Source organism: Tenrec ecaudatus, chromosome 17, assembly GCF_050624435.1.
Source record: "Tenrec ecaudatus isolate mTenEca1 chromosome 17, mTenEca1.hap1, whole genome shotgun sequence".
In the NCBI taxonomy this organism is placed as follows: domain Eukaryota; kingdom Metazoa; phylum Chordata; class Mammalia; order Afrosoricida; family Tenrecidae; genus Tenrec; species Tenrec ecaudatus.
Genome location: NC_134546.1, coordinates 22,058,504 through 22,081,146, shown reverse-complemented (window position 1 = coordinate 22,081,146; position 22,643 = coordinate 22,058,504). Strand labels below are relative to the sequence as shown.

The following is a 22,643-nucleotide window of genomic DNA, read 5'->3' as shown; positions in this document are numbered from 1 at the left end:
CAATTTATTAACTTCAAAAAAATTATCAACCATCTGAAAGTTCTGGAAAGGAAATTCAGTCAAAAAACAAGTCATTCAAATCAAAAGACTATTTACTCTAAAAAATGAACGATTTTTTACCACAATAAAAATATATAAACAAGATAAACAAGCAGCCAACTAGCTCAGAAGCAACAGAGTCCACATGGAAGAACACACCAGCCTGTGTAATCGAGTGGTCCCAAAGGGATCAGTTACCAGGCATCAAAGAACAAAACATCATATCATTGACTGCACACCTCCATGATAGGATCGCTGAAGACAAATGGGTGCATAAGCAAATGTGGTGAAGAAAGCTGATGGTGCCCGGCTATCAAAAGAGATAGTGTCTGGGGTCTTAAAGGCTTGAAGGTAAACAAGCGGCCATCTAGCTCAGAAGCAAAAAAGCCCACATGGAAGAAGCACACCGGCCAGTGCGATCACGAGGTGCCAAGGGACCAGGTATAAGGCATCATGCAAAAAAAACAACGATATAAGTGTGTGTATATATGTGTATATGTATATATATACCACATTAAATGAAGGGGGAAGTGCAGAGTGGAGACCCAAGGCCCAAGTGTCGGCCAATGGAGATCCCCTCATAGAGGGGTTTAGGAGAGGAGATGGGTTAATTAGGGTGCGAGGTAGTACCAATGAAGAACACAGCTTTCCCCCAGATCCTGGATGCTTCCTCCCCCCAACTACCATGATCCGAATTCTACCTTGCAGGCCTGGAAAGGACAGAGGCTGTACACTGGTAATATGAGGGCTGGAGGTACAGGGAATCCAGGGTGGATGATACCTTCAGGACCAAGGGTGTGAGGGACGATGCTGGGAGAGTGGAGGGTGAGTGGGTTGGAAAGGGGGAACTGATTACAAGGATCCACATGTGACCTCTTCCCTGGGAGAGGGACAGCAAAGAAGGGGAGAAGGGAGACTCCGGATAGGGCAAGATATGACAAAATAACGAGGTATAAATTACCAAGGGCACATGAGGGAGGGGGGAGAGGGGAGGGAGGGGAAAAAAAAAGAGGACCTGATGCAAGGGGCTTAAGTGGAGAGCAAATGCCTTGAGAATGATTGGGGCAGGGAATGTATGGATGTGCTTTATACAATTGATGTATGTATATGTATGGATGGTGATAAGAGTTGTATGGGTCCCTAATAAAATGTAAAAAAAGAAAAGAGGAGAAAAAAATGATTAGGGCAAAGACTGTACAGATGTGCTTTATACAATTGATGTATGTATATGTATGAACTGTGATAAGAATTGTATGAGCCCCTAATAAATTGTTAAAATTTAAAAAAAAAAATATATATATATATATATAAACAAGTTGATGATGTTTTTTAAATGACATTAATATATAACTGCTTCCAAAGGGCACTTTCCTCTAAATGAAGGAACACATTATATCTAAATACAGATACTACAAAGGAATTCTGGTACAGTGGTTCTGCTGTACATTGGTTTTGATGTAAATTGAATGCCAAAGTTGTTTTCACCTATAATTTTCATATTATTGCCTTTTTTGTCAGTATCTTTATAAATTCGATCTGTTTGTCTTTGGAATTGAAAATATTGAATACTGTAACATTGAAAACATTACAAATAAACATCTCTGAGGACTGATATTAGCAAATCACACACTGTAATACTAAATGTAGTATGCATTACTAACCAGAGGGAATAAAGAAAATAAACAGAAGGCTATAAGTCCAGTGCGTCATACTTACTCAAATCTGTTGTAAGTCTCAGATGCTTTGTACCTAAATAATCTGTGTTCAATCGCAATGTAGAATGGATCTCAAAGCTCATGATGTCAACTTCCTAACTTTACAGATGATAAAACAAAAACCAAAGGTTTTTGTTTTTATTAATGAATCATTGTATTGGGGGCTCCTACAGCTCTTCTAACAATCCATACATCAATTTTATCAAAACACATTTGTACATATGTTGCCATCATCATTGTCAAAGCATTTTCTTTCTACTTGAGCCCTTGGTTTCAGCTCTTCTTTTTTCCCTTCCTCCCCCACCCTCCCTCCCTTGTGGACCCCTGATAAATTGTTATTTTCATATCTTACACCATCTGCTGTCTCCCTTCACCCATGTATCTTTGTTCATCTCCAGGGCAGGAGGGGGGGGCGTATATGTTAATCACAGTTCCCTTTGTCCCACTTCTCGCCCCATCTTACCCATACCCTCATGGTATCACTACTCCCATTACTATTCCTGAGGAGTTTATCTGTCCTGGATTGTGTGTGCTGAGAGCTCTTACTTGTATCAGTGTACGTGCTCCAGTCTAGCTAGATTTGTAAGGTAGAACTGGAGTCATGATATTTGGGGCGGGGGGGGGTGAAGATGGGGGAGAATCATTAAAGAACTAGAGGAATGTTGTGTTTTCCGTCGACGCTATGCTGCACCCTGACTGGCTCATTCCTTCCTGTGATCCTTCTGTGAGGGAAAGTCCAATTGTCTACACATGGGCTTTGGGGCTCCAATCCAATCTCCATCATTTGCATGACTATATTTGTTTGTTTAGGTCTTCTGATGCCTGATATCTGATCCCACGGACACCTCTTGATCACACAGGCTGTTGTGCTTCTTCCATGTGGACTTTGGTTGCTTCCCTTCTAGATGGTTGCTTGTTTCACTTCAGGTCTTGAAGACCCCAGATGCTGTATCTTTTAATAACCAAGCACCTTCAGCTTTCTTCACCACATTGCTTATGCACCCATTTTGACTTCAGTGATTGTGTCAGGAAGGTGAACATCACAGAATGCCAGTTATTAGAACAAAGTGTTCTTGCATCGAGGGAGTACTTGAATAGAGATCCAATGCCCACTTGCTTCCTTAATACTTAACATTTAAATACATGTACATAAACCTATACCCCTTTCGTTATATATGAATATATTTACATATGTATATGCCTATATTTGTACCTCTATAAATGTCTTTTGCCTCCTAGATCTTTCCTCTGTTTCCTTTTAATTTCCTCCCATCCCACTATCATGTTCTACCTTCATTCGGGTCTTAGACTTTCCCTCGGTTACACTGCACTTGATCAAACCCTACCAGGCATTTTAAACCCTTCACACCATAGATTTTAGATCTTTTATGGTTCCCTTGTCCCTGAGTTTTTTGGCTCCCCACTCCCTTTCTCCAACCTCCTTTTCTCCCATGTCCCCCTGGAGCCCTCGGCCCATTATTTTCTCCTCAGGATTCATTATCGTGCCTATCTTATGTGGATAGGCATGAGAAAAAGATCAAAGGAAAGGGGTTTAAAAAAAAAGGTTATAAATACTTCCAGGTCTTTCTGCTGACCCTTCTGAATGTTTTCCAATCAGGTCTGGTAAAGTAGCAAACCCTGCCCACCAATTCCTAAGTCGATTTTCAGGATTCCTCGAGGACTTCATTGGTTTTGCTCCCCTTGCTGATTTGTTGCACTCCGCAGGTGTGTGTGTGTGTGTGTGTGTGTGTGTGTGTGTGTGTAGCAGTTTTTAAGAAGTCAAATCCTTCCTACAGAACATGCCTATACTTTACCAATGACTATAATAGGGTCCAAGCACTTAATCAATTGTGAGGATGGCGCAGGATCAGGCAATGTTTCATTCCATTGTGTATGGGGTCGCTGTGATTCAGAACCGATTTGACAGCAACCAACAACGTAATCAGAATTATTTAATAAGCAATTAGTCAACTCAAAACTAAGCTTGCTGCCCAATGAGTCAACTCTCATAGATAACTTTTAAAAACCTATCTACCAGTACTCATTTAATTTTAAAAGTACACTTATTTTGCAGAGAAATACTAACTTTATAAATGAAGAAGTGATCATTTTTTGAAGAAGTGATAGCTCTTAAGCAATGCCATAAAATGAGTATTTTAAACAATATATTTGAGGGCTTCATGCTTAAAGGTGATTGGAAAAAGAAATATTCAAATGTAAACATTCTTGGTCTACAAAGTTAACTTCTGTCCTCTAATAAACGATGTAGTCTTCCAAATAAATCAAAGGCAGAAACGAATGCACTCAGGCCATGTAAATCAAATACTAGGAAAATGTTCCCCCCACTACTGTGGACACCCTCCCTCTCCCCTCCACCCCCCGCAGCAGCAGGGAGAAGCAGAGGTTGCTGTGTTGGCAGAAAGCTGAGAACTACATACACCCCCAGACAGGGGCAGAGGCTCTTTGCTCGTCTTAAAGGACTACTGCGTGTCTCTTCCTATCTGTTTGGAGGTTGCCTGAAGGGCTGAGGCGCTGAGGCCCCCAGTTTAGCCAGGCTCCATGTTCCCACAGGACTCAATGCACGCAGGCTGTACCACACTTAATCACATGAGATTAATTAGTGGGACTGAATCATACCTAAGCAAAGATTCAGCTTCGAAGAGGCTGAAGAAGAATGGTTGGTATGAGAGTGCCTTGCAAAATTTGGAACTTTCAAACGTACCATGTAATTATGCAAAAAATGCAGCGTCAGGAGGTCTTGAGATTCATCTTTCCACCAAAATAACAACTGTACTGGGAAAAGCAATTGGAACCAACTATTTTGGAACTCTGGAGCCAGATTGCACACTTAATTCAACCAGAGGCATGGCCTGAAGAAACGCGAAGCTACTGATCTTCTTGAGATGAGCCATGTGCACTAAGCACTACCGTGGCCCCATTAGCCATTCTCCCCGCCACAGGGAGGAACACAGCCTGTGTAGCTGCAAAGGCTGGCTGGTGCCAGAGTAGGCAACAGGAAACTAGGCTTGCAAGGTTTGGGAGCTAGAGAATTTACAAAGCTGAACTGGTCAAGTGGTGTCCTGAGGGATGGGCAGACCACTGTAAGGGTCACAGCTCTACTGTAGCAGAAGCAGCTATTCCCAACAGGCAGAAAGGGTCAGTAAAGCCTCTGGAGAAATCTGTCAGGCACTGGCAGACTGCAGAGAGAACACACAATCTGCGTAAATTAGCTTGGGAAAAATCACCAAAAAAAAAGTAAACTGTGGCTCCAATTAAAAACAATAGGACTCCCTGAAGAGTAGACAATCAGATATTTTGGGTTTTTTGGCTGTTTATTCTCCCTGGAATCCTAGGAAATCTTTTTTTTAAATCATTTTATTGGGGGCTCATACAACTCTTATCACAATCCATACATTCATCCATTGTGTCAAGCACGTTTGTACATTTGTTGCCATCATCATTCTCAAAACATTTGCCTTCTACTTGAGCCCTTAATATAGGTTCCTCACTTTTCCCTCTCCCTCATGAATCCTTCAATATTCATAAATTATTATTATTTCTTCATATGTTATCTTGAATGCACTAGTTGCACTTTGGCTCCAGAAATAAATCCTTAATGTTCACACACATTTTGGAGGGAACTTCTAAAAAGGAATGAGGAAACATTGCTGAGCAAGCAGATTGTTACAGATGCCAATCATTAAAACATACACACACACACACACACACACACACACACACACACACCAACGTACTTGCTGAGGAGGGGAAAGAATCCGAGTTCAAGAATTACCACATTATAAAATGTCATGGTTTCAATGCATTATAACAAGACATTCAGACAAAGAAACAAACAAAAAGGCAAAATTGAAATATCAGTATGAATAGTTGGAAATTAGCCCTACAAAGAACTTAGAAAATTAACATATTCTAAGACTTTAAAACAACAATATTCAATGTGCTCAAAGAACTAAAGGATATCAGGAAAATGATAAAAAATAAAATAAAAATTTTTACTAAGACAACTGGACATCCCTTATAGAGGGGTAGTGGGGAAGAGATGAGTCACTCAGGGTTCAGTGTAGCAATAATGAAACTCACAACCTTCCTCTAGTTCTTAAACGCTTCCTCCCCTCCATCTATCATGATCCCAATTCTACCTTACAAACCTAGTTAGATCAGAGGATGCACAGCGGTACAGTTGGAATATGGAAACACAGGGCATCTAGGACAGATGAACCCCTCAGGACCAACAGTGAGAGGTGTGGTAGAAAGGGGGAACTGATCTCGGGGATCTACATATAACCTCCTCTCTGGGGGGTGGGCAACAGGAAAGTGGGTGAAGGGAGACGCCAGGCAGTGTAAGATAAAATCAAATAATAACTTATAAATTATTAAGGGTTCATGGGGGTGTGTGGGGAGGGAGGGGGAGGGGAAAAGGAAAATGAGCTGATTCCAGGAACCCAAGCGGAAGGCGAATTCTGAGAATGATGAGGGCAATGAATGTATAGGGGTGCTTTATTCAATTGATGTATGTATGGATTGTGATAAGAGTTGTATGAGCCCCAAGAAAATGATTTTTAAAAAGATATGACAAAATAATAATTTATCAATTATCAAGGGCTCACAGGTGAGGGGGGAAGGGGGAGGAAGGGGAAAAATAAAGAGCTGATACAAAGGGGTCAAGTAGAAAGCAAATGTTTTGAGAATGATGATGCCAATATATGTACAAATGTGCTTGACACAATTGATATATGTATGGATTGTGATAAGAGTTGTATGAGCCCCTAATAAAATATTTTTTTAAGTTTGTTTATCTGGGAATGTCTTCATTATATGCTTTTTTTTAAGACATTCCCAGATAACCAAGAGCTAGGGAATGGTGAGGATACTACCTATTCTACAAAGAATTCTAAAGAAAGTTGTTTAAATAGATCTGAAAGGACACTTATCAATAATTTGAAGACATGTTGGGGGGAAAAAGATCTCTAATAAAGGTAAGCTTATGAGAAAACATAAGGACTAATATTATGAAACATTTTGTTTGAACCTTTAGTAGTTATGTTCTACGTGGTTACAAAAGGCAAATAAATAAAATATAAATCCATGTTATTGAAAGCATGTAATATGTAAAGATGCAATCTATAACTACATAAAGGGAAAGGGAGGAGTGGTATAAGGAATAGAATGTTGCTGCCTCCTGAAGTTAACCAAAAACCAAGTCCACTGCCATGGCGTTGATTCCAACCCCAAACCCTAGATAGGGCTTTCAACAAGACTGTAAATCTATCTTTACTTTTACTGTAAATCTATCCTCCTCCTCTTTCTCCTGTTAATCAACTGGTGGCTTTGAAACCTCAACCCTGCAGTTAGTAGCCCAATGCCTAACTTGCAGTGCTAGTAAAACTTATATGAAGCTAAAGTGGTTTCAATCTAAACTAGGCTGTTATAAATTTAAGATATCAAATGTAACACAGTAGCCAAAACTCACTGCCGTCAAGTCGACGCTGACTCACGGCAACCCTACAGTACTGGTAGACCAGCACCGTGAGTTTCTGAGACTGTAACTGTTTATGGAAGAGAAGCCATGGTGGTCTAGTGGTTATACGTTCGTTGGTTGGTCTGCAATCCACACACCATTCAAAACCACCAGCCACTCTTCAGGAAAATGACAGGGCTTTCTACTCCCATAAACATTTTGTTTTTAGGTGTCATTGACTTGGTTCAGACCCATAGGAGCCCTGTGTAAAACAGTATGTAACACTGCTCAGTTCTGTTCCACCCTCAAAACTGTTTCTACTCGAGCCCATTGTGGTAACCAGTGTCATTCCTACTCCTTGAGGGACGTTCTCTCCTTCACTGCCCCCTACTTTACCAAACATGAAGTCCTTCTGCAGGGACTGATCTGAACTAATAACATGTCCATGTATGAAGACGAAGCCTTACCATCCTTGCCTCAGAGCACCCTAGCCGTACCTCTTCCATGACAGCTCAGATTGTCTTTTTAGCAGTCCATGGTATTTTCAGTATTCTTCCCAAGCACAATTCAAATGCATCAATGCCACTTCTGTCTTCCTTGTTCAACATTCAACTTTCACATGCACATGAAGCAATGGAAAATACTATGACTTGGGCCAAGTGCACCTTAGCCTTCAAAGTAGTAGCTTTGCTTTCCAATGCTCTAAAGAGATCTTGTGCAACAGATTTACCTAATGCAACACGTCTTTTTAACTCTGCTTCCAGAAGCATTGAATACTGATCCAAGCAAGACAAAATCCTTTTCTCCAGTTATCATGAAGTTACCCATTGCTCCAGTTGTGAGGGTTATGATCTTCTTTACACTGAGTTGTAATCTATATTGAAGGCTGCAATCCTTGATCTTCAACAGCAAGGACTTCCAGTCTTCCTCGCTTTTGGTAAACAAAGTTGTGCCATCACATATCTCAAGTTGTTAATAAGCCTTCCACCAATCCTGATGCCACATTCTTACTTGTGTGCTTATTACTCTTACTTCGCTGGTTTGTTGCTCAGAATACAGATCGAATGAGTATAGTGAGAGAACACAGCCCTGATTTTAAACCTGCACACTTTTCCTGCTTTTAAGCCAAGCAGTATCCCATTGTTCTGTTCACACAACTGCCTCCTGATCCATTTATAAGTTCTGAATGAGCACAATGAAGTGTTCTGGAATTATCATTCTTTCCAAAGCTATTCATGGTTTAATATGATCCACGCAGTCAAAAGACTTAACATAGTCAATAAATCACAACTAAACATCTGTCTGGTATTCTCTGCTTTCAGTCAAGATCCATCTGACATCAGTAATGATATCCCTTGTTCCATGTCCTCCACAGAATCTGGAAGTTCCCTGTCAATGTACTGTTGCAACCATTTTTGGATATTCTTCAACAAAGTTTTACTGGCATGTGATATTGTTCTGTAGTTTGAGCATTCTGTTGCGTCACCTTTCTTTGGAATGAGTATAAGTATGGATCTCTTCCAGTCGGTTGGCCAAGTAACTGTCTTCCAAATTTCCTGACATAGACCAGTGAGTGTTTCCAGCGCTTCATCAGCTAGCTGAAACATTGTAATTGGTATTCCATCAATTCCTAGCCTTATTTTTGAATAATGCTTTCAGTGCAGGTTCAACTTCTGGTTATTGCTCATATGCTGCCTCCTGAAACAGTTAAGTATCGACTAGGTATTTTTGGTCCAGTGGCTCTATGTAGTCTTTTCACCTTCTCATGAACAGTTACAGTCTCAGAAACCCCCACAGGTCCCTCTAACTCGTACCCCAGGCTTGCTGGGAGCTGCTCATTGACTCAATAGCAGTGACCGTGGCCGGAAAGAAAATACCTAAAAACAATACAGAGGAAAAAAATCACAATGATCAGTTCAAAAGCTTAAATAAACAGAGATGAGGACAGTATTGAAGGAAAATAGGGCAAGGAAGGCATAAGACATGAAGAAGACGAAGAAAAAAACCCAGGGGGAAGAACAACAGAAAATGCAGGGCGTAAGAGACAGTAGTTGGTATAAGATATGAAAAAAATAATAATTTATAATCTACCAAAGGGGTATGGGGGGGGGGACGAGGGGAAAAATAGGAGGAGCTGATACCAAGGGCTCAAAAGAAGTAAATTTCTAGAAATGAATGAAGGCAACATAAGTACAAACATGCCTAATGCAATCAATGTATGGATTGTAACATGAGTTATGAGTCCTCAATAAAATTATCTTTTAATAATTAAAAATCCAAAATGCAAATATTCAAATGGTACAAGTTCTTTACTGGTAATTACTATATATGTAAATTGATTAAACTCTCCAATCAAGAGGCAGAGTGGCATATGGATAAAAAGCATGAGCCATCTAGATGCAATGTATAAGGGATATGTCTTATACCAGGGGTCCTCAAACTTTTTAAACAGGGGGCCAGTTCACTGTCCCTAAGACCCGTTGGAGGGCTGGAGTATAGTTTTTTAAATCTATGAATAAATTCCTATGCACACTGCACGTATCTTATTTTGAAGTTAAAAAAATAGGGCAGAAACACCTGACGGGCCGGATAAATGTCCTCAGTGGGCCGCATGTGGCCCGTGGGCCATAGTTTAAGGATGCCTGTATTACACCAAAAGACACAATTAGGTTAGTCCTAAAAGGATGGGGAAATATTCCATGCTTGAAAAAATTACTTCAGTTGATTAATGGATCCCATAAACACCAATCTCCACAGCCCTGCGACCACAAGAACTAGGTAGTGCCCAGCAACCACTACTAACTGCTCTGAAAGTTCCAGATAAAGTGGTAGAAAAGGATGGAACAGAAACCAAGTAAGAAAAAGACCAGGACTACTGGTCACATCAAGACTGGTAGAGGCAGTGAGGCCCTCAAGTCACCGTCAGGTTAATTACTGGAGAAGGCTCTTCTGTCTAGAGCAGTGGTTCTCAAGCTGCCTAATGCTGTGACCCTGTCACACAGTTCCTCATGTTGTGATGACCCCCCAACCATACACTTATTTTCTTTGCTACTTCATAACTGTCATTTTGCTACTGTTATGAATTGGGCCACCCCTGTAAAAGAGTCATCTGACACCCAGAGGGGTTGCAACCCACAGGTTGAAAACCACTGGGTTAGAGCAACAGCAAGGAATCGGAACCTCTTCCTAGGCCATGAGTAAGGAAGAGTCTAGATCAGAATCCCACAAGACTTCATAAGCTCAGGATCAGGGAGTATGTATTCAGATTTGTGTGCACTGGTTTTTCCTGAGAAAACCTGACGTTCTGAGAATGTATTGCTCCTCACGTATGCACTTTCCCTGACAGCTGGTGTAGCGCAAGCTACAAGTAGGTGACCACTTTCATCCCTACATTTGGTGATTGCTCCAAAGTATTAAATGTCTCACTATGATTTTTCCGAAGTTTATTATATCTGAGTCATACTTTCATCATTGTTTGTAAAAATAAAGAAAGGGAAACACAAAATAAATGATGTCTTCAATCTGTACAAGAATTCTTCAGGGTAGACAGTTATAACTTGGATGAAGAAGGCAATATCCAAGGAGAGAGACAAAAATTGATGGAAAGAGGGCAAGACCCTGGAAAGTTTGATAAAGTTATCCAATGCAAAATTAATGATCTGCTCTCACCTAATTCACAATAAAAGTTGGGGAAAGGGGGAGAATGCTCAAATGTTTACCTTACATTCTACTAGCTGTGAAATAGACATCAATGAAGGAAGATAAAAAATATTCAAAAAGAACATGGGGAGAAAAACTTCTTAATTGTATTATAAGACTCTTATTTATTTATTTTGTTCCAAGGGCATGAATCATTTTATTTATTACTATTTTTTTTCTCTTGTAATTCATAAGTATCTCTTACATAACCTAAAGGGCTTATGTTTCTTCTATAACCCAAATCTGACTCTAATAAAATAATTTGGGCCACTATAATACAAGTAGACAGCCTCCTTTTCTGGTGTAGAACTTACCACAGGTAGTGTGAGCCAGGTGGCCACAAGGCGGTTGTTGATCCAGCGATACCAAGATAGGTTTAGAAACATCAAGGGTAAAAAGGGACCCAGCATGAAAATGCTTCCAAAAAAACTTCCCCAAAAAAGAGAGAGTATGAAGTAAATTCCTTTCCATGAAACCATGATTCTGAAAGATAAAAAGTATATATATATTGTTGTTATTCATTTAACTTTCTAAATTCAATTTCAGAATAATGCATATAATATTTTTTCATTAGTGGATAAATTTAATTTAAAATCTTCTGGAGCTGGAGGAGAGACAAAGTCGAGGTTGGAAGGACAGAGTAAAAGAAGGGAATCACTGGAGGTCCACAGATAGATGATGGCCAGGTATTGTACAGTATGCTTCTCATGTATCATTTAAGAGATCAACCTTATGAATTAGTAATCCCACTTAAGAAATGAGGAAACATGACTTAGTTTGTGACTTGCCCAAGGCAAGAAAGCTAATAAATAGCAAAATTACATTTCTCAACTGAGGTCTCTGACTTGAAAGTCGACATTTTACGTACAAAGCCAAAGGTTATACAACTATAAGAGTCATTCAACATTCTGGTTAAAAATAATTGTAGCCAATTTCTAAACATCAATGATGTTTAGAGTTGACACAGAGAAGGGCAGAGTAATCTACACATCTAATGAATATTCTAGGTGAGTCTAGATCAAGTGAATTTAGGAAACATCCCTAAGCAGCTGGTTAACCTTTGTCCTTCTCAGCAGAGTTCCTAAGCTTTCTTACTAAACTCGGATCCCTGAAGCCTAAGACCTGAGTTCAAAGACAAAGCACTTGGAAAGCAAAGACCGGGAAGAAATTTTAAAAAGGCTTCAATGGATATCTTTGACCCTGAAAGACAGCATAGGACAGCACAGTAAGGTCCACAGGCTCACAACTTCCTGACTGCATCTTCAAACGAGCATGACCTGAGCAAAGTCTTTCTAAAGTACCTGACATAGTAAGTAACAAATACTAGAAAACAGTGCTCTTCTTATTAGCACAGTTAAAAATCTAGAGGAATTTACCAAGCTTTAGGTATGAAGTGATTGGTGCTGAAAGGATGAGGACACCCAAACCGTGTAATGAAGAAGTCACCAAGAAATGGGGTGGAGGGGGTTTCTGAGAAAAGCTGAAGGCAATCTCCAATACAAGCAATGCTGATTCTTAACAGAGCAGGAGACATCCTTAGATTAAGGACAAAAAGACAAAAGCAGACTGGGTATTACCAAAGCAAACACTTAAGCCCACTGCCATCATGGTGACCCTACAGGAAGAGTCGGATTATGCCGCAGGTACTCAGAGACTTAGAGCTTTACTGAAGCATGCTGCCACACCAACCCTCAATTAGGTTAGCTCACTGTGCCACCAGCACCTTCCTTTGGAAGAGTGCCCAGGCGCTTCCAAAAGGCCATGGGAACATGGAACTAAAAGATTATAGAAGTTTTCCATGAACTTTCTGAAGGCTCCACAGATGTTAGAAAGGGATACCATTTGAAATCTTGCATACTTGCTGGCCTCAGTGTTTGGACTCCGGGGGAGGTAATCTCATCAAGTTTACTCTCCTGTTGGTTGAAGAGGACAGGGCTAGTACATTGCCCTGCACCCCAACCCACTCCCAAATACCCACAGCTGTGCTGCGTATAGATTTGTCAGAAGAAACAGAGCCAGACTGCTCCCTAAGGAGACTTTGTCTCATATGCTTTAGACATGTTATCAGGGGGACCAATCCCTGGAGGAAATATCATGAGCAGTAAAGGACTGGGGGGGCACACGAGGAAGACCCTCAGGGAAATGAACTGACATGGTAGCTGCGACAGAACAATCATTATGGGGATGCTGCTTTTTGTTTCCTTCCTAGAAAGTGATACACTTTCAAGAGTCAACAGAGACTAAACAAACAGGAGTACAGAAGATGCTCTGTAAACATCATGAAGATGACCTTCTGGCAGGTCCGGCAGCTCTAACAAGTTGCCAGGATTTTGACATTTATACTGTGATGTAGCAAAGGCCTCATCTCCTGAAAAAATTGTATAATCAAAGCCTTTATAGAGTTTTACATGGCGACAGGATCTTTGGTGGATTACGTGCTGGGCTGTGACCTGCAAGGTCAGCTGTTCGAAATCACCAGCTGTTCCTTGGGGGAAAAGACTCGCTTCCCACTCCCAATAACAGTTACAGTCTCGGAAATTCACAGGTGCAGTTCTACCCTGTCCTACAGACTTACTGAGTCGGCATCAACTCTCTGGCAATGAGCTTGGTTTTTGCTTTGTGGAGTAGTTGACATAAAACTGGATTTTTTTCTTTCTGGGGATGGTGGGGAGGATATGGCATTCCACCATAGCAGGCCCTACTAGAAGCCAGGATAATGGAAGAAAACATGCACTCACTGAGTCACAGATCTGTGAACCTCAGAACAAAGGGGGCAAAGCCAAATTTACAAAACTTTTATACAGGAGAATGTCAGGTCGCATTAGGATATCAAAATTAGATGGGCTTCAAACAACTTCAGCAGCAATAATGAAATCAAAAGGAATCAATGCCCAAAAATTTCTCAATGAAAATTATTTTCAGGCACTCAATCAAGTGTAACGATAGTAGAAAATACCTTTATACATTCAAGATCTCAATGTTGCCTTTCATACACCTTTTAACTAAAACAAAAATGTAATCAAAGACTCAAAGAGAGACTTGATATGTAGGAAATCAAGAGATGCAACCTATGTTAGAGATGAAGGGAAACCCCAAGATGGCCAATAGAGGGGGGCCCCTGGATGAAAGCTCTGCACACCTCTTTGAGAGGTATCCAGTGCAAACTGGAGGTGTGGGGCTCAAGAGGCACACCCTTGGAAAGCTGCCATTACCAAACACCTAGTTGGTAACAGACTGTCTCCTTGAGTTCAGGTGCACCTGGTATAGATTCTTATCAGTACGTGCCTTGTCTGTACCATGTGCTGATCAAACTCCTGCTCCCTTTCCACGCACTGCTGCCGGCTCAGCTGACACTCATCTTTCCGGTCGTAAATACATTTTGACACACTCCGGAGAGTTGGAGACAGTAAAATGAATGTACCAACTTAATCACGGCCACGTAGTCATTTCTGGTTCACAGCAGCCCTATACAGTATTTCTGAAGCTCTGTAAACCTTGATGGGAGCAGGCAACTGGTGCGTGTGAACTGCAAACTGTGGTTCACAGCCCAACGTTTACTGGAAAGTGCCACCAAGAGTCCTAACATGATCTTAGAAGTAGAAAATATATTCCTACCAGACATAAAATATATTCCTTCCAAGTCCTGCCAGATGTCCTGACGGTGGTATGCCTAGGAAACAAGGACTCCCTCAACTGCCCAATTCAGAAGGGGTTTTGTTCAGGCTGTGAAGCTGAGGCCATAGCTGATGCCTCAACTATGTGAAGGAGAATATATGTGTATATATATATGTATGAGGGGGTCCCCAAAGCAGATTGTTTTTCAAAGCTATGTATTTAAATTTTTTTCACAACAACCTTAACATCTTCAAAGTACTCGCCATTACACTTAATACATTTGTCGTATCTGCAATCCCATTCTTGGAGGAAACATTTTTCAAACTCATCTGTTTGGATGGCTGACAGCACCTCACTCATTGTTTTCTTCACCTCTTCTAACTCAGCAAATCACTGTCCTTTCATGTCCCTCTACGTTTGTGGAAATAAAAAGAAGTCGCACAGAATGAGGTCACAGGTAATTAAGGTGTGTGGGGCAAGAGAGGCGTGTTGCTTGTTGTCCAAAACTGTAGCACTGAGATGGCCACGCGAGCAGGTGCATTGTCTTGGTGGCAAAACCAGTCCCCAGTCTGCCACAAATCAGGCCTTTTTATCTCACACATTGTTACGCAATCATTTCAGAACCTCTAAATAAAAGGCTTGATTAACAGTCTGACCTGGTGAGATGACCTGGTGCAAGTCGACATTTTTTTTGGGGGGGGGGTCTATTCAGGATGTTGACAGACATCCAGAATGAGGTTTGTCATCAATCGATATTTTACCTTTTTTGAAATGAGAAAATACTCATACACTTTAGTTTTCCCATAGTGCTGTCCTTGTAAGCTGTGTTTAACATCACAACATGTTTAACATCACAACATGGCACTTTTTCCCAAGCAGAAAACAAAGTTCACAGCTGTATGCTGTTCTCTTAAATCGGCCATCAAAAAAACAGAATCGAGCAAAACTGCTTTCACAACAAAATTCACTGTGACCAGAGAGAACCTTCCCAGGCGACACCACTGGGTGCATTAACTCAGAGCGAGTTGCTCGATGCTTGCCTAGCGGGAAAAATGTATACTATGAAAGGTCTGCTGTATCCAGCATAATTCCAGGTTTTTGCAGGCACACACTTTTATGGGGACATACACTCACATATATATATATATATATTTTTCCACTGCCATCATGCAGATTCTGGCTTACAGAGACCCTATAAGAGAGAGTAGACCTGCCCCTGCCCTCTGTAAGACTCACACTCTTTACTGATGTAGAAAGCATCATCTTTCCAAGGTATTCTGGAACAGTCCAACACACAACCTGCTATGTTGGGAAATGGGGAGGAGACTCAAGCTCCCATGCATGCTGTGTGTGTATGTGCACGTATGTGTATATATACACACTTAATACTGGTTAGTGATCTATTTAAAGTTGATAAAACTATTATGAAAAGCAAGGAGATGATAGTTTATGAGATGGGAGTGCCTGGGTGGCAAACATAGTTAAGGGCCAAATTATTATCCAAAAGGTTGGCAGTTTGAATTTATTCACAAACACCTCAAAATACAGATCTGGTAATTTGCTTCCAGAAGATTCCAGGTTTCACTAGGCAGTTCTACTATGCACGCAAGAGGACTGGCATGAGTCCAAATTGATTCAATGGCAGCTACCAAGTTTGTGTATGGCAGAGAACACAGGATTTTTAAGGTACTGGTTACATGTTCCACCACTTGTGTGTCAGTTCATCATACTGTAGTAGCTTGTGTGTTGTTGTGATACTGAAAACTATGTCGCTGGTATTTCGAATACCAGAGGGCCACCCAAAGTGAACAGGTGTTAGCAGTTTCCAGACTAAAATAGATCACAAAGAAAGAATAAGCTGTCTACTTCTGAGGATCTGGCTCCTGAAAATCCTATGGATAACATCAAAACATTGTCTATCACTGAGAACCTCATGAACAGAAGTAGGAACACTATCAGAAATAGTGCCAGAAGATGAGCTCCCCGTTTTGAGTCAGAAGGCACTCAAACTCAAAATATGACTGAGGTAGAGCTGCCTTCTCAAAGTCAAGTCCACTACGATGGCACAGATGGATTAAGGCTGTGAAGTAAACCCCTACAGACCTTAATTTGCTGATGGGACATGACTGAAAATGAGGGGGGGGGTGGAACAGCTGCAAACATTAATTAATCATTGGAACTTGGAATGTACAAAGTATGAATCTAGGGTAACTGGAAGGGGTTAAAAATGAAATGGAATGCATAAAGATCAATATTCTAGGCATTCAGTAAGATGGAATAGACTGGTATTGGCCATTTTTAAGCAAAAAAATCCTATTGTTTACTATGCTAGGAATGACACGATCAAGAGAAATGGTGCATTCATTATCAAAAAGGACATTTCAAGATCTACGTTCAAGTACAATGCTGTCTGTGATAAGATTAGATCTATCCCCATACAAGGAAATCTTGTCAATATAATTATTATTCAAATGTATGCACCAACCACAAAAGCTAGTGGTGCATAAACTGAATTCTACCAATGTCTTCATTCTGAAATTCATCAAGCATACAATCAAGATGCACTGATAATTACTGATGATTAGAATGCAGACGTTGGAAAAATGAAAAATGAACAGCAATTGGAAAATATGGTCTTGGTGATAGAAATGAAGCTGGGACTTGCATGACAGACTTTTGGAAGACCAACGACGTCTTCCTTGAAAATACCTTTTATATAACAACACAAAGGTCGACGCTACATGTGGACTTTGCCAAATGGAAAACAAAGAAATCAGCTTAATCACACCTGTTGGAAGAGACGATAGAGACACTCAAGACGGCAGCTAATACCAGGTCGGGGGCCAATTGATGAATTGCTCATACAGAAATTCAGGCTGAAGCTGAAGAAAATTATAACAAGTCTACGCAAGCCAAAATACAACCTTCACTATATCCCACCTGAATTTCAAGATCAGATTTGATGCCTTAAACACTGATGAGAGAAAACCTGATGACCTAAGGGAATGATACAAGAACAACATACATGAAGAATGGAACGGACCATTCAAAAGACCAGAAAGAAACAATCAAAGTGGGTGTCAGAAGAGATTATGAAGCATATTTTTAATAAGAGTAGCTAAAGGAAGTAAAAGCAATTATGAAGTAAAGAGCTGAGCAGAAAGTTTCAAAGGGCAGCTCAAAACGAAGTACAATACTAAATCATAAAAGGAGAAAAAGCTAGAGTTAGAAAACCAAAAGAAAGCACCTGCTCAGCACATCTTAAATGTAAAGAACCTAAGGACAATGTCAAGCCTCAATTTGTAATACTGGAAGAACCTACGAGAGGAATACTGAGCAATGCAGGAAGCACCTGAAGAAGAGTGAAGAAGCATACAGAACCAATGTCCCCAAAAGAACTAGTCAACATTGCAGCATTTTAAGAGATAATACAGAAGCAAAAGCCATGGTGCTGAAGAAGTAAGTCCAAGCTGCACTGAAAGTATTAGCTAAAAACAAGGCCTCCAGAGTTGATGAAATACCAATTGAAATGATTCAACAAGCTGATGAAGCACTGAAAACACTCACTTGTCTATGCCAAGGAATTTGGAAAACAGTCACTGGTAAACTGAGTGGAAGAGATTCATACTTGTACCCATTCCAAAGCAAGCTGACCCAGCCCAAAAGAATACTCAAACTATAGAACAATACACTGACATTACAAGCAAGTAACATTCTGCTGAAGATCACCCAACAATGGTTGCAACAATACACTGACAGGGAGCTGCCAGAGGTTCAGGCTGGATTCAGAAGAGGACATGGAAAAAGGGTTATCATTGCTGATGTCAGATGGATCTTGGCTGAAAGAAGAGAAAAACAGAAAGGTGTTTGCTGGTGTTTCACTGATTGTGCCAAGGTATCATCTGTATGGATAATCATAAACTATGGAGAACCTTCAGAAGAATGGAAATTCCAAGAACATTTCATTATGCTCATTGCATAACCTGTACATGCATCAAGAGGCAAGTGTATAAACCCAACAGACTACATAGATTAGAATCAAAAAAGGTGTGAGCCAGGGCTATATCCTCTCACCATACTTATTCAATATTTATACTGAGCAAATCATCTGCTGAACAAAGCTGGACTATATGAAGGATGCAGTTTCAAGATTGGAGGAATGCTTATGAATAACCTGTGCTATTCAGATGACAGAATCTTGCTTACTGAAAGTGAAGAAGAATTGAAGCACTTGCTGATAAAGAGCAAGGATTGTAACCTTCAGTATGAATCACAACTCAATGTAAAGAAGACCAAAATCCTCACAACCGGAACAGGTAACATCATGATAAACAGAGAAAAGACTGAAGTTCTCAAAGATTTCATGTTACCTGGACCCATAATCAATGCTCATGAAGCAGCAGGCCAGAATCAAATGATGCCTTGCATTAGGTAAATCTGCTGCACAAGACTTCTCTAAAGCTTTACTTTTTAACTTTGAGTAAGCCTGTCATATCTTGCCCTGTCCGACATCTCCCTTCACCCACTTTTCTCCTGTCCACCCCTCAGAGAGGAGGACACATGTAGATCCTTATAATCGGTTCCCTCTTTCCAACCCACTCTCTCTCTACCCTCCCAGTATTGCCACTCACATCACTGGTCCTGGAGGGAACATCCGTCCTGGATTCCCTGTGTTTACAGTTGCTATCTGTACCAGTGTACATTCTCTGATCTAGCAAGAATTGCAAGGTAGAAATCGGATCATGATAGTCCTGAGGGGTGGGCGGGGGGTGAAGCATTTAGGAACTAGAGGAAAGCTGTATTTTTCATCGTTGCTACATTACACCTTGACTGGCTTGTCTCCTCCACTAGACCCCTCTGCAAGGGGATCTCCAGTGGCCGACAAATGGCCCTTGGGTCTCCACTCTGCACCTCCCCCCCCCCACATTCACAATGGTAAGATTATTTTTTGTTCTGATGATGCCTTATAATACCTGATCCCTTTGACACCTCGTGATCGCACAGGTTGTTGTGCTTCTTTCATGTGGGCTTTGTTGCCTCTGAGCTAGATGGCCGCTTGTTTACCTTCAAGCCTTTAAGACCTTAGACGCTACATCTTTTGGTAGCTGGGCACCATCAGCTTTCTTTGCCACCTTTGAAAAGCAGACATTCTTGACTCACTCCTTGTAAACGACCTCAGTATTTCATATAAAATACAAGCAGATGCAACTTGGTTTTTCGTTTCTTCCACAAACAAGTAAAACATCTTTGAGCTAACTGAACTCTCTCGAGTTTTATAACTTCATTTTTAACTCTCTAGATGTATCATGGTAAGCGGCCCTATTGGTGTAATGGTGAAGTGGTCAGTTGTTAAAGATTGCAGACTGAACCCACCCCTTATCTCTGTGGAAATGGTCAAAAGATCTGGTGTCTGCTTCCATAAAGAAGTCAAGCCCTTGCACTTAACTCTGGTCCCAATATAAGAACAATCACCGTATATACTTGAGTATAAGCCAGCCTGAGTATCAGTGGAGCACTTAATTTTACCACAAAAACTGCATTAAAAATGTGCTGACACGGAGGACTATAAGGCTGGCCCCACTAGGAGACACAGCATCCCTCACTGACTCATAGCCTTACGGGGGACAAAACTGGAGACACAGTGTGGGAATTGTACCTGATCTGATCCCACTACACCAAGGCAAACCACTAAGGGTGTGCAACAGAACAGCAAGGGGGACAGAGCAAAAAAGTCCCAAGAGAGTACCAAAAATAGACTTTGGGGCCAGGGCGTGGCCCCCCCATCAGGCTTGACTGGAAAACACTCCTAAAGGTCAACAAACAGACCTTGAACTATTTACAGGCTTTTCTTTTGGGGGGTGTTGTTTTTTGTTGTGGTGGTGGTTTTCTTTTGTTGTCTTGTTTTGCTCTGTCTTGCTTTTATGTATATTATTATCTCTGCAGGTCTAGCTAAATAAGATAGGTGGGATGAACAATCTGAAGGAAAAAACAACAGGACTGATAATTCCTTGGGGGGCAGGGGGACATGGGAGAGGGACAGGTGGGGGAAAGGAAGTGGTGTTAACATACCCAGGGACAAGGGAACGACAAGTGATCCAAAATCAGCGGCGAGGAGGGTGTAAGAAAGAGGTCTGGTAGGGCTTGATGAAAGGCAATGTAACTAAGAGGAATTACTGAAACCCAAATGAAGGCTGAAGATGACAGTGGGACAAGAGGAAGGTAAAAGGAAATAGAAGAGGGAACTAGGAGGCAAAGGGCATTTATAGAGGTCTAAATATAGGCATGTAAATATATAAATATATTTATATATGAAGATAGGGAAATAGATTTATGTGCATATATTTATAGGTTTAGTATTAAGGTAGCAGATGGACATTGGGCCTCCATTCAAGTACTCCCTCAATGCAAGAACACTTTGTTCTATTAAACTGGCATTCCATCGCACTTGCCTTCCCAACACAATCGCTGAAGACAAATGGGTGCATAAGCAACTGTGGTGAAGAAAGCTGATGGTGCCCAACTATCATAAGATATAGCACCTGGGGTTTTAAAAGCTTGAAGGCAAACAAGCAGTCATCTAGCTCAGAAGCTACAAAGCCCACATGGAAGAAGCACACCAACCTGTGTGACTATGAGGTGTCAAAGGGATCGGGTATCAGGCATCAAAGAACAAAAAAATTCCTATCATTGTGAATAAGGGGGAGTACGGAGTGAAGACTCAAAGCCCATGTAGGCAACTGGACATCCCCTTACAGAAGTATCCCGAAGAGGATATGAGCCAGTCAGGGTGCAGTGTAGCAACAATGAAACATACAACTTTCCTCTAGTTCTTAAATGCTTTCTCCCTCCCACTATCATGATCCCAACTCTACCTTACAAATCTGTCTAGACCAGAGGATGTACACTGGTACAGATAGCAAGTGGAAACACAGGGAATCCAGACAGATGAAACCTTCAGGACCAGTGGTGAGAATGGCGATACTGGGAGGGTTTAGCAAAGGAGAGGGGGGTGGTTAAAAGGGAGAACCAATTACAAGGATCTACATATAGCCTCCTCCCTGGAAAATGGACAACAGAAAAGTAGGTGAAGGGAGACATCGGACAGTGTAAGACATGACAAAATAATAATTATAAATTATCAAGGGTTCATGAGGGAGAGGGGTGGGGAGGGAGGGAAAAAATGAGGAGCTGATACCAAGGGCTCAAGTAGAAAGCAAATGTTTTGAGAATTATGAGGGCAATAAATATACATATATGTTTGACACAGTGTATGGATGTATGGATTGGGATAGGAGTTGTACGAGCCCCCAATGAAATGATTTTTTTTAATGTGCTGGAAAGCTCGGCTTATACACGAGTATATATGGTTGTTCTTATGGCAAGGCCCTGGGTGGTGCTCACCCTCCTGAAGAGATCACTGAAGATATGGGTGCTACAGCAAAGTGTGGTCAAGAAACTAATGATGCTGGGCTATCAGAAAGAATAGCGTATGGGGTCTTTAAGGCTTGTTTTCAAACAAACAGCCATGTAAGTGAGGTGTCAAGCCCATATGGAACGCACCAGCCTGTGCAAGCCAAGGAGTGTAAATAAAATAATCCGAATCTAAGAAAGAAATGGTACCAAGGCGAAAGGGATGTGAACAGCCCTGTTATCAGAAACAGAGCACCGTAAAGTCCATTGTGTTAAATAAGGTTGAAATGTAGTATTATTTCATCTCCCTTTGGATCCATTTTAAAGCTGTTTTAATTAAAGGGGAATACACATGGGATTAAGCCCCTGGTGAATCTCCTCTGACCATGGACCAGGGGTGTAAACAGACTTGCTATCATGCAGAATGCATTGGAAAGGGAACTGTGACAGGTGCAAGTAGGTTAAAATTTACACCCTATCATTTGACGTCCCTTATGATCCGTTAAAGTTCATTCTAGTTTAATACTTTCTGCTTTCTTTTCCATTAGGTTTTCTTCTGTTTTACTTTGTTATTCTTACTACCTTTGGGGCTTTTTTTCTTTTTCTTTTTAATGTTTTTCTGTTTATGAAATCCAGGATAGGAAAATCTACAGAGACAGTAACTGAATTAATAGTTCTTTGGGGGT

The 22,643-nt window shown here is 41.0% G+C and overlaps 1 protein-coding gene across 5 annotated transcripts in view; it reads right to left on the bottom strand.

Annotated features, from left to right (window-relative positions):
• The window catches only part of LCLAT1 (lysocardiolipin acyltransferase 1), a 229,027-nt gene that overhangs the window by 123,069 nt on the left and 83,315 nt on the right, over nt 1-22,643 (bottom strand). For 4 of the 5 annotated variants that reach the window (XM_075535331.1, XM_075535329.1, XM_075535332.1 and 1 more), the window contains exon 2: nt 11,247-11,415. The exons of the other annotated variant lie outside the window; for it this stretch is intronic. In XM_075535331.1, the coding sequence (XP_075391446.1) occupies nt 11,247-11,403 (157 nt within the window). In that variant the 5' untranslated portion in view covers nt 11,404-11,415. The remainder of the gene's footprint in view (nt 1-11,246; nt 11,416-22,643) is intronic. 5 annotated transcript variants of the gene reach the window in all.